Source organism: Triticum aestivum, chromosome 3D (genome assembly GCF_018294505.1).
Source record: "Triticum aestivum cultivar Chinese Spring chromosome 3D, IWGSC CS RefSeq v2.1, whole genome shotgun sequence".
In the NCBI taxonomy this organism is placed as follows: domain Eukaryota; kingdom Viridiplantae; phylum Streptophyta; class Magnoliopsida; order Poales; family Poaceae; genus Triticum; species Triticum aestivum.
The window spans coordinates 424,961,629-424,974,308 of NC_057802.1; the positions used below are offsets into that span (position 1 = coordinate 424,961,629).

The window sequence follows — 12,680 nt, forward strand, 5'->3', positions numbered from 1 at the left end:
GCTCTCTATCACTACCCGAAAGCTACGTTAACGGACTAGTATAATATAGTCGCAGGTTGACTGCTTCTTCGGTCAGAATGAGTCAACGTGGTTTCATTCAGTATCATGCGAAATTAATTATACTCCGTGTATGTCGTGCGTGTAGGTATCTTCGTTCGAGGTGGACATGCGAATAACAAATGCCTTGATGGAGCTTGAGGAAATCAAATCCGGCCGCTTGCAGGATGCAGTGAAGCGTAGCTCCAACTTTAGTTGTCAAGTTGTAAGTGGTGAGCTCATGAGTTGATGTACTAGGAAATAGCATCACCCTTTAATTCACTACATGCTCCCTATGATGTGAAGACCTCTCACAAGCAATAGAGGTGTACAATTTAAGATTTTGCCCCACGATTTTAACTCGGTCATCGTCTCGGTGGGTCCCTTTGGTCACTGCATGAGATTTTATTCTGGTCATCAGACTACTATGTTAGTTGGGAGAACATGAGCATTCTCAGAGTTTAGCGATTCTCGGCCGTCGGATCGTTTACTTGATGCGTTCTGGACCGTTGGATTGAGCTCCCGGATCACCTGCGCCGTCGGATCGACCCGGAGCTACTGCTACAATGAACAGTTACTTCCGTTTCGTGCCACCGCGCGTAATTCCAGCGCCCCCACAAGGGTATTTTTGTCATTTCGCACGTAGGCGTATAAAAGGCAGCCGCTCCCCATGGAGATAACCTAGCCGCCGCCTCCTCGAGCACTCCCGCACTCGCGCCCGCTCCTCCCGCACGCGCGCCGCGCCCTCACCTCTCTCTCCCCTCCAAACCCTACCCCGCCGCCGCCGCTGCTCGCCCGGGCACCCATCCCCTGCCTCACGCCACCCATCTAGAGAGATGGGGCCGCGGGCGAAGAGGCCGACGTGCCGTCGTCTCGTCTTCTGCCGCGCCCGCCTCCCTGCCCCGCCGTCGCCGCTGCTGCTCGCTCGGGCACCCATCCTCGGCCTCACACCACCCATCTAGAGAGATGGGGGCCACGGGTGATGAGGCCGGCGTCTCATCGTCCCGTCTTCTGCGAGGTCGAGGAGAGCCAATCCCACCTCGCCGCGCGCAGCCGACCGGGACGGGGCCGCGGGCGAGGGGGCTCAGCCTCGCCCCCCTCGATCTGGATGTCGCCGTCGCCGTGGTTTGCCCCCTTCGCCTCTTCTATCCAGCCGTGTAACTCGAGCCGGCAATATCCAGCAATGGCGCGGCGGTCAACTCTGCCTTCCCGAGCCCGACGAGAAGGGGTTGCGCGGCTGTCCCTCCCCATGCGGTGATGGAAAAAGGAGGTGCATTGAGGTGAGTCGCCGCTAGCCTCGACCCTTCTCATATTGCTGCTATCCCTTTCTATGTCACCAAGCTCATATTGCTGCTCTGGTTGACTTTTTCCTCTTCGGTGCTCAATAGGTGAAGCACAGACAGCTCCCATCCTAGCCGTATTTGGCCCTCTCAAGCAGGTGCACACACTCTTGTCCTCTTCCTGCTTTATTCCTCCTTCCAGTGTGCTGCTCCCAGAACTTCTCATTTTGTTTGTGCAGATTTTGTTTCTGTACGCCTCCAAGATGTTCGATGAAATTGCATGAAGCTGGTGTCTGGTGAGCGATCTGGCCTTGACCATAGAGCCTTTCTTTTCTTCTGCAGCTCATGCTTTATAGAAGTGTCTACATGCATTTTCTAACTTGCGTTTCACCTACTTTCTGCGAAATTCTCATGCATTGTCTCGATAGCGAGCTATTTAGCCAAATGAGGTATTCAACTGGACTACATATTTAGATTCTTAGATGAGCTAGACAGTGCCTGCATTGTCTAGACAACTACCTAGCAAAATGAGTTATTCGACTGAACAGTTCTGTTCGGATGATTGTCTTGGTGTTAGTAACCTACATATTCAGATTCCTGCATGAGCTTCAGAAATTCGAATATGTAGGTGCAGTCTCACACAAAGAAAGAGAAAAGACTCGGGGTCAACGACTCATGAATGGAAATAAAAACACGAGCGGGAATCATTTACTGTTTTCCCTAGCTTAGAGTATAATTATATGATCGCTTCACGGTTCTTTCCCTGAAGATGTTTGGTATATGCTCATCTTGTGCATTTTACCCTTTGGCTAATTGCCCCCTTTTTCTCCTTTTTCACTGTTCTCTTGTGATGAAAGAGCTTCTAATGATCTTGCAGTCAAGGGCAAAAAAAAACTCACAAAAATATGAGCCCTGTGACCATGATCCGCTTGCAGCAAATCTGGCTTATTCGCTCTCTATTGAGAATATTCCTTTTGGCATGTTGGTTATCCCTTTGCAATGAACTGCATTATTGAATCAAAAGGTAGCTATTTCATGGGAATGTAAAATTTCATATTTATTCACATGGTTGCGGATTATTATTCTTTATTGTGATTTAGAAAGTTTAATTTTAGTGACATGTGGTTGTAATGAGTTAGACAATAACCCGCATATGCTGTTAATCCGAAGTCATATTACACAGTTTCATCTTCGCTATTGTCGCGGCATCGTGTGACAGAAGTTACTCCAGCTGTATGTATGTACCATCCTTTTCCTACTCAAGTATCAAGTGGCTGATATGTTGCTCTCACCTACATCATCTTTTCTTGCAGGCACCTTTTCTTAGCTGCAATATTTCATTTGGATCTCACAGCAACATATATTTTCTACTTAATACTCTACAGGCATAATGTTACTGATTTGTTTCCAGTCTATCTGAATTTTGTATAGTTTTTATAGTGCCTATGCTCATGAGCTAATTCTGATATTTTTTGTAGAGCTTCCATATTATCATTAGGAAGAATAAGCCTGACAAGTATTGTCCACTGCTAATTGCATTAGCTTTGTCTCGGAAGTTCTCTGTAATGGTAAGCTATTAGCTATCGTAGGTGTTCTTTGATTAACGAAAACAGTGCCTTACTATTATCGATGTTTCCAGAGAAGCGTTTCCAATTGTCTGTCATCTCAATTGTATTTATGAGCAGATAAAATATCTAGTATAACACCTGCTGGTATGAACTACTTGGCTATATTTATGTAACTTATATGTTTATGTTTTGTACTATCTGATGCAAGTCAGTTGTCCTGAGCAAACATTGTGCCCTGCTTTTGGTACAAATTGTGCCTTTATGCTTTATAGTGAAATTGCGGTTTTCCTGGGCAACAACTACACTTTGTTTTTGATATATATTTAATCAGTATGCTTTATACATATTTATTCTATGTGGTTACTCTATACTAAACATATCTGTTGAACCGGAAGTTTTGTTGTACTGTCGAACCATGCCTCCTGCTAACTGATCATTACCTATTTGACCACATAGTTGGAACTGGCACCCCGCGCCAAGGCGCGCTCCTGATCTAGTTGCATGAGATTCGACCAGCCGGGGCGCTTGGCCTAACTGAACCGATCGGTTCTTCAAGTAATAAAGAAAGTCGGTTCCCTCGTATATGTGATGACTAGTCGGTTACTCCACAAATGCAAAACATATTGTTTTTTGCATCGAGAATTTGGCTCGGTTTCGGTTATAACCGATATTTTCTGGGAGGAACAAATCAAGAGTCAAATTTTGAGCCATAAACAATGGAGTAACCGACTCCTCAGAAACAATGGAGTAACTCCATTGTTTTTTGCACCGAGAATTTGGCTCGGTTTCGGTTCATTCGACGGTTGTATCGCTGCACCCTGCTCTATCTTTCTGTTGTGACTTCCCGTCCCAAACCTCTCAGCCGTCAGCGGCATAGAAAGCCGCAAGATGGTGCTATAACTTCTCTTCGAGTCTGCGCTCTTCCACGCCTATTGCATCAACGAGATTGGGTAGAGTGTGGAAATCATCCACTCCTCCGCGTTGGACATCAATTGTTTCAGCAAAGCCTTCAAGCTCGCCAGGTTCACCACCTTCCATTCACCGTCGACCCTTTGAACCAGTGTAACTCTGCCACGACAAATAAATGATCTCTTGGCCTTGTGGGTGATAATTTTGGTAGTGTAGGTACCATGACAGATGAGTTGAGGAACTTCCTACAGTCCAGTCTACCAAATATGAAGGAGGGGAAGAAGAACGTTCAGTTTCGACATCACGGAGCCCAAGGTTGGGTTCCACATCACTGAGGCCACCAGAATACGTTACGAGTCCAACCAGTATGTGTATTAAACTACTTCATGCCGTGTGACTGCATTTAGAGTAGTTCATCAACCATCCTTTGTTTTCCCCTTTGTTGTCGTCCTTCTTTTAGTTTCGGTTTGGGGTTAGGCCACGAGTAGAGGTCATGTCATCCTAACTCTTGAGATTCGATGTTTGGTCGGTGGTCTCTGGGCTATGTGTTTTCACTTTGATTTGATGGAATTTTGGGGTTATGCCTATTTGTGATGGTGCTCAGATGCTATGGTTCTTGCATTGGGGAGCGGTGTAGTCTATCTCTTTATTAGGGGCAATGTCTCACGATTTTGTCTATTGTTTTTGTTTCTCTATATTGGTCTGTTGGAGTCTTTTTGTTTCTTTCTACCTTTGTTGCCTAGGCCTTTGTTCTTGCGTATGTGGTTGGCTCGTGTTCTTCCAATATAAGGAACACTGAGGCAACCTTAGGACGATGTCTCGCTTAAAACATAGCAACACGAGAGCAATTATAAGAGAGATACTGGGAGCGACGACGAAGATATACCCTAGGTAGCCTAGCCTGTGGCCTGGGGCGTGAGGCCCAATTCTTGTGTTGATTGTAGCAATCACTGTAGCTAGCTACATTGCTACCGTGCTCCAAGGTGACCCGAGGTGGCATGAAGCCTGGCCCAATCCTGACAAGCCACTAGCTAGCAGTGTGGCAAAGCGCGCATCCGCTTCTAGTGGGAGATTAAAGTGCCACTGGGATCTCCGGAATTTTCAAACAACCAACTATTTCGGTTTTGAATTCAGCCAAATGGCCAGAATGTCCACTTGAATTTGACCGAGAAATCCAACCAAAACTTGACATAAGTTTGAACTGTACCAACTTAGGGCATTGATAACGGAACACTTTAGCTATATGTAAGTTGTTTGCTTTTCAAATTTAAATAAGTCGACTTCTTGATCATTGATTCTTTCGTTGATGTTAGGTGATTGCAAATGTATAGATGTAATTATTATACAATATGTGTGTAAATTATATTAGAGTGCGAAAATTATAATATTATATGTTTATTCTCTGCATATTACAAAATGTGCAATTTCAAAGCAAATTAGTGTGCAAGTCTTTTTAACAAAATCATTTTCTTTCTTTTTAAAGGGTAATACCGGTGTCACTAATTCATTAGAAGAATTCATTTTGAATATGGTTTTAGTTTTTATTTTAGCCCTCTGGGTCTGGGGCTGCCGGTTTGTCGTCGTCTCATGACGGCGGCGGCATGGTGGTCAATGTGCGGGGCGAGGGCGGGTGCCCTTCTATGGCTGGCGTGCTTCAGGCGGCGGTGCTCCGGCGGCTCAAGGCCATGCAGGAGCTGCGGGTGACGGCAATCCGGTCGTGCTCCTGTGACATCGTCATCTGCATGGACGTCAGGGTGGAGCCCACGGTGCGTGCGCTGGAAAAGGCAATTCGACTTGAATTCTTTCGAATTATGAATTGCTCAGTACTATCAGTGCCTCAGTACGGCCAACGACATTCACGAGTGCCCGAATTAGTCAACGGAGTACTGTATAATATAGTCGCAAGTTGACTGCTTCTTCAGTCAGCATAGTCAACATGGTTTGATTCAGTATCATGCGAAATTCAATTATACTACTACTACTTGCTAAACTCCGTTCATGTCGTGCGTGTAGGTATCTTCGTTTGAAGTGGACATGCGAATTACAAATGCCTTCCCCGCAAAATAAATAAATATATAAATAATGCCTTGGTGCAGCCCGAGGAAATCAAATCTGGCTGCTTGCACGGTCCAGCGAGACGTAAGTGAAAACTTACCTGTGAAGTTTTAAGTGGTGGTTAACTGATGAGTTGATCGATGTACAAAAAAAGGGAATCATATGGTCCAACGACGGTTATCTCAGTTTTGAATTCGGCCAAATGACTAGAATGCTGCCTTGAATTTGACTGAGAATTCCAACAAGCAAAACCTCACACAAGTTTGAATTGTCCCGATTTAGCGAGTATTATGACGACTGAAACCAACATGATTATTCAACAGCCGCAAGCGCTCGCACACCCTACAGGCGCCTCATAGTCGACGGGAACGATTCCTCCCATTAAACGCGCATCGTCAAAAATCCTGAAATAAATTCAGGATAAATGCAAGCACTAGAAGTTGAACCCTGATGGACATGCGAATAACAAATGCCTTCCCCGCAAAATAAATAAATATATAAATAATGCCTTGGTGCAGCCCGGGGAAATCAAATCCGGCTGCTTGCACGGTCCAGCGAGACGTAAGTGAAAACTTACCTGTGAAGTTTTAAGTGGTGGTTAACTGATGAGTTGATCGATGTACAAAAAAAAGGGAATCATATGGTCCAACGACGGTTATCTCAGTTTTGAATTCGGCCAAATGACTAGAATGCTGCCTTGAATTTGACTGAGAATTCCAACAAGCAAAACCTCACACAAGTTTGAATTGTCCCGATTTAGCGAGTATTATGACGACTGAAACCAACATGATTATTCAACAGCCGCAAGCGCTCGCACACCCTACAGGCGCCTCGTAGTCGACGGGAACGATTCCTCCCATTAAACGCGCATCGTCAAAAATCCTGAAATAAATTCAGGATAAATGCAAGCACTAGAAGTTGAACCCTGATGGGCTGAGGATACCACTGTCCACCTAACCATCCAACCACATGTTGGTTTCACGGTCCAGCGAGACGTAAGTGAAAACTTACCTGTGAAGTTTTAAGTGGTGGTTAACTGATGAGTTGATCGATGTACACATGCGAATAACAAATGCCTTCCCCGCAAAATAAATAAATATATAAATAATGCCTTGGTGCAGCCCGGGGAAATCAAATCCGGCTGCTTGCACGGTCCAGCGAGACGTAAGTGAAAACTTACCTGTGAAGTTTTAAGTGGTGGTTAACTGATGAGTTGATCGATGTACACATGCGAATAACAAATGCCTTCCCCGCAAAATAAATAAATATATAAATAATGCCTTGGTGCAGCCCGGGGAAATCAAATCCGGCTGCTTGCACGGTCCAGCGAGACGTAAGTGAAAACTTACCTGTGAAGTTTTAAGTGGTGGTTAACTGATGAGTTGATCGATGTACAAAAAAAAGGAATCATATGGTCCAACGACGGTTATCTCAGTTTTGAATTCGGCCAAATGACTAGAATGCTGCCTTGAATTTGACTGAGAATTCCAACAAGCAAAACCTCACACAAGTTTGAATTGTCCCGATTTAGCGAGTATTATGACGACTGAAACCAACATGATTATTCAACAGCCGCAAGCGCTCGCACACCCTACAGGCGCCTCGTAGTCGACGGGAACGATTCCTCCCATTAAACGCGCATCGTCAAAAATCCTGAAATAAATTCAGGATAAATGCAAGCACTAGAAGTTGAACCCTGATGGGCTGAGGATACCACTGTCCACCTAACCATCCAACCACATGTTGGTTTCACGTGAAACCAACATGAATTAACAGAATTTAACCCAAATATTCAAGTTAAATCCATAAAACCATCACAATTATGTTGTCATTAGCAAAAACCACCACTTTAGATGTTGGTCACAAAATGCACGGAACACAACGTTGACTCTTTTACAAAATTCACCGAGCGCCGCTTCACCTCAAATTTGGCGTGGCATTTTACAAAATTTAGGTGTCTCTCAACGCACCAAAATCTACAGAAAACGATTTCCTCGAAAATGAATCAACCCGGCTGAAAGTAAAACCAACATGCATGTTGCGCATTTGATCCATCTCTTATTCCATAATAATTTGCCTCACAAGGGCCTGTATTAACCAACCTAATTACAAGTTTACAACTACAGCAGTTCATAAAGTTTACCAAAACAAAACTCTTGGAAAAAATATATATGATGACCAAACAGTACGTACGGAATGGCTGCGTGCACTGCATCGATTGGATGCAGAGACCAGAACCCAGAAATCTATCCTCCTATTCGAAAACTGACGAAACACTCTGGACAGACAGGAAAAATGCGGCCAGCAGCGCGCGTGGCTACGGGGACGGGAAGCAGGCCTCGCTCTTGAGGATCGCCGCCTTGAGCTCCCGCTGTATGGACGCCCTCTCCGGCGACGTCACCAGGTCCTCCCACACCGACCCGGCGCCGCCCGTGGGGTGGCCGTTCTGGTACAGCTCGTGGACGCAGTTGGCCTCCTCGTTGATGCCGCTCACCCGGTCCAGCAGCTGGATGTCCTCCACGTCCACCAGCAGCCTGCTGCCCCCGTCCTTCCACGCTATCAGCTGTCACATCCATGGATCAACGCATCACAACACAACACAGAGAAGACGTCCGTCGATCGGCGCAGAAGGAGAAAGATACCTTTGGGCCGCCGACGGCGTTGGTGCTGTAGAGCCTGGCGTTGTCGACGAGGTCGCAGTACCTCCGGAAGGCGGAGGCGAACCGCTTGTGGGACCTGAGCTGCGAGGTCACCCGCACCGCCCTCCCGCATATGATGGCTCGCCTGCGTGCATGTACATCACCGGCACCGCCGTACAAACGAATCGTGTCATTGTGCATGGGTACTTAGAAACTCTAGCCAACCGCACTTAGCCGATCTCCTAAACCGAATAATGAAGTAAAATTCATACTCGGCCTTCTAGTGGACTCTTGTATTTAGTCGGCCGCTCACAACTCCAGCAAAAATCTGCTCTCCACCGTAGCCTCGCCCATCCCACTCCCTCGCCACATCTATGTCGACGTCAGCCTTCCCTCCTCCGCCGGCCACCACCAGTCACTGTCGACGCTCCGTAGGCCCGCCGCGGTCCTCCGCCACCCGGATTTGAGCCTCCCTTGCCGTCGGCGGCATAGAAATCGGCTGATGCCGCCCGCGCTGCTGGATTTGATGCATTCGGCCGCTGGCGACGACGCCTTTGTCATAGATTGGCTGGTTACCAAACCGCACAGTCCCGACAAAGACTCGACGCCGCATGTAAGTATGGTCTCCTCCTCTAGCCGCTCGAATCTCACTCATCGGCGAACCGCCAGCAAAGACACCCCCAGCCGTTGGCCGGGCTCAGCACTGTCCCAACAACTCGTCGGCTCCCCATTGCCGGTCATCAAGTGCGACGACTATCCGTGGCAGGTGGTGCGCCGAGTTTCGACCATGCTGGAACATTCTGGATGGGTGTTCTTCAAGTGTAAAAGAGATGGGGTGAGTGCTTGTTTATCCGGTTGTTCATCGGATTACTTGCAATTATTACCTCATTGTTTGCCTAAAATTGTGGGTAGGATGGATGCAAGTTTTGGTATCGGAGACAAGATTACATCGTCTATTGATAGCGAGAAATTTGATAGATGTCCGTGCATCCTTACTAGAGTAGAGACTAGAGGCGACACAATGTCGAATTCGTCGGAACCGAAGAAGAAAGAAGTGTGCAAACTCGAGAAACCAATTGAGAGAATCAACAATGTTCAAAATGAAGACATGGAGAAAGTATTACTAATTCAACTAGTGAGAGCGGTTATGTAAGTTGGATTTCTATTAAAGTGTCTAATTGTGGTTCTCGTTTTTTTAGTTCAACTCTCTTAGCAAAAAATCGGTGTATTATGTACTCCGGTATATTAAAATATCATTTAATGAAATAAAGAAACATCAAAATTTGTTTGGGTGACCGAACATAAAATGCATTTGATCATTTTTTTACTCACTAAATTTAGAAGGTCAGCTAGATCCGGCAAAAAGTAGTGTGGAGTAAAAAGTTTTAATTGCGGAGTATTAAAGGATCGGCTAGAGTTGCTCTTAGTTGGTTACCTGATCCCTCTGATGACGGCGAGGTAGGCGTCGCAGATGACGCCGACGAGCTCGATGCGGTAGGGCTTCATTCTGCAGTTGGGCCCGACGCCCTCCTCCTCCTCCACGGCCTCCCAGTACTGCTCGGTGGTGGTCCCGTCGGCGGCCACCTTGTACCCGGCTCCCATGCGGTACCGCTGCTGGTGCACCTCCCGCGCCATGGCCACGGTCTGCAGCACGAACGGCTCCCACGACAGCGTGCCGTCCATGATCACGTCCCGCCCCTCGTTCAGCGCCGTCACCAGCACCGACGCCGCCGCGTCCGTCGACGACTGGTGCACCTGCACCATGCACGCACGCATATGTACCGCTGCAACGCGCAAGAAAACTACTAGTGCTCCATTGATTGATTACCAGCTCGGCGGTCTGCAGCATGTCGTTGTGGTGGCCGCGGGAGTTGATGGCCTGGTAGATGACGTCCGCCTCCTTGAACGCGTCGGCCTCCACCACCACCGCGTTCGCCGCCGCGCCAGACCAGAACATCCTGCAAGCACGCATTAACTCTCATTGATTCGAGCACAGCACAGACGGTGCTCACTGCATGCTCTTGCCGGCGACTCGATCGATCGACGAGACTCACTCCTTCATGATTTCTTTGATCACGGTGCTCTTGCCGGCGCCCATGCCGCCGCCCATCAGGAGCAGCACCGGGCTGCGGTCGCCTTGCGCCGCCGGGACCATCACCTCCGCGGGGGGGTAGCGCGGCCGGTTGTCGTGGTAGCTTATCCCGATCACCTTGAGCTCCTCCATCAGAGTCGAGAAGAGCCTCGTCACCTTGAGCTCTCTCGTCACCCTCTCGAACCTCATCTTCCTGGACGAACGTTGCCCAATCATCAAGAACCAAAAACCAGATTCCATCGAGAATCCATACGGCTAGCTTGTTCTCTTGCGCATTTTGTGCCGGCCGGATCAGTCAATCATTTCATATATGAAAAGTAGACAGTTGATTAATTACCTAGTGGCCTCAAACACCAAGCTCCTGAGCTTGCGTTTAGGTTGCTCTGCTGTCAGAACCTAATTAAGCAAGTGATGCAGATAAACATATTTTTACGAACAAAAGGTCAGTAGGTCAGTGTGCAAAAATTCTCCTCTCGTTTAATCCGCCCCCTTTGCCGTATAGTACCTGCGTGATCACGTGGGTTGCACACTTCCAGTGGAAGGAGAAGTAGCCGAGTATGCATCTGTCCAGCTCCTCGATCAGCTTCACGAGCAGGGCGTCCGGGTCCATGTTGTTGTGGAAGAAGGCGAGCAGATTCTGCTCGTAGCCCTCGCTCTTCTTCAGGTACTCGTAGGCCATTGTACAAAGGTGGGGGCACTGGTTCGGATCCTCGATCCCGATTTGATTAGCTGAAGAACAAATTCAGATAAATGCTGATGAATGAATGTTCAGCGAAATGATGCAGGGGAAACATGTTCAGCGATAATTGCTTGTGCTACTCGGAATAAATGAACAGTACATGCAGCAACGGTCAGCATAAAACAATGATGCAGGGGAAACATGTTCAGCGAAAACAGTAACATTGAAATACATGTACGAAAAGTTACGAGGAAAACAGGTCGATTAGCAGAAAAATTCAGTGTAACCCACGGAGAACATGCTGAAATGCAAGATTCGTCATTCGTGTATCAAATGAAATCCGAGGCATCATCAATTCCTCGTGATCGAATAAACTGTGTTTGTCTCCTGGTCGAACAAATGCAGAACTGGCCTGATCCGCCATGAAATCAGAACACACATGTAATTCGATTCATTCTGCAGAGTTGCCCATTCATTGAAGGCCTGAATTACTCCTAGCCCGAAGGAAATGGGCGACGAATGGGCTCGGCTTCGAGAACGCAAGCTACATTGACCTGGGGGGAGAAAAAAGGTAAAACCTATGGCCGCGAATCGTACCGACGTAGTGCGAGAACATCTCGACCTCGCGGTGAGCCACCAGCCGAGGCACCGCCGCCGCGACGTTATTCTTCATCTTCTACCCCGTCCGCGCCGGCTCCTCAGGCGGCCGCGGCGATCGAAGAGGACAATAACAATGCAGAGCACCTGCCCATGCCTATCGCCAAGAACTGCACCGCGTCGAACTCGATGAAGGGAGCTGGGGGAGATGCGATGAGATCCAAGGTGTGCGGAGGTGGAGACCAACGCATGCATGCGCCGGGCACGGCGTGGATGTAATAAGAGCGAAGGGTGGTCCCTGTTCAACGTCGTACCATCAAAAGTCTCTACATGCCACACCATGCTATTTAATTCTAGGATTTATAGACTACAAAACTTATAGGCCTATTTTTTTGCAAATTGTTTAACTTTAGAAAAAATGTTCATGTTTCTATGAAAAAAAAACTGACTAAATACCTGGAGCAAATAGAGAAAACCAAAAGAAAAACAAATCGTTGGAAAACCAGAGGGGAGAGGTCGGTAAACGAAATCGGCTTCGCGGGCCGGCCCATGTGCGGTCGCCCTATGGGTTTGCTCGGCAGTTTGTAACACAGACCGACAAAATAGCAGCATGTTAGCTCTTGGTCTAAATCGCCATGAAATGGAGTTCAAATTACAACCCGAGGAGGGGGTCGAGGGGGAGAGAGGTGAGCTACTTTTTGTCCAAGTATTTCCTAGTCGTTGCCTGCCGTCCGCCTCACGCGGGAGGGGATAGGAGGAGCTTTATACACGCACCGGGCCTGCAAGCCGAGCCGAGAGTCGGGGCTTGCGAATGGGTTTCCTGTT

At 47.6% G+C, this 12,680-nt stretch overlaps 1 protein-coding gene and 1 long non-coding RNA gene across 2 annotated transcripts; one reads left to right on the forward strand and one right to left on the reverse strand.

Moving 5' to 3' along the window:
- Window positions 1-727: 727 nt before the first annotated feature.
- LOC123079343 (uncharacterized) lies at window positions 728-5,779 on the forward strand. The gene is made up of 4 exons (XR_006437944.1): window positions 728-1,316; window positions 1,425-1,474; window positions 1,556-3,906; window positions 4,010-5,779. It is a non-coding gene; the product is annotated as an uncharacterized lncRNA (long non-coding RNA).
- A 2,088-nt stretch (window positions 5,780-7,867) lies between these two features.
- LOC123074824 (calmodulin calcium-dependent NAD kinase-like) lies at window positions 7,868-12,157 on the reverse strand. The gene is made up of 8 exons (XM_044497565.1): window positions 11,856-12,157; window positions 11,085-11,308; window positions 10,917-10,975; window positions 10,542-10,772; window positions 10,316-10,445; window positions 9,923-10,242; window positions 8,491-8,632; window positions 7,868-8,411 (listed from the first exon to the last, which is right to left on the reverse strand). The coding sequence occupies exons 1-8, from the start codon at window positions 11,929-11,931 to the stop codon at window positions 8,166-8,168; spliced, it is 1,428 nt and encodes a 475-aa protein (XP_044353500.1). The 5' UTR covers window positions 11,932-12,157; the 3' UTR covers window positions 7,868-8,165.
- Between the last annotated feature and the right edge of the window lie 523 nt (window positions 12,158-12,680).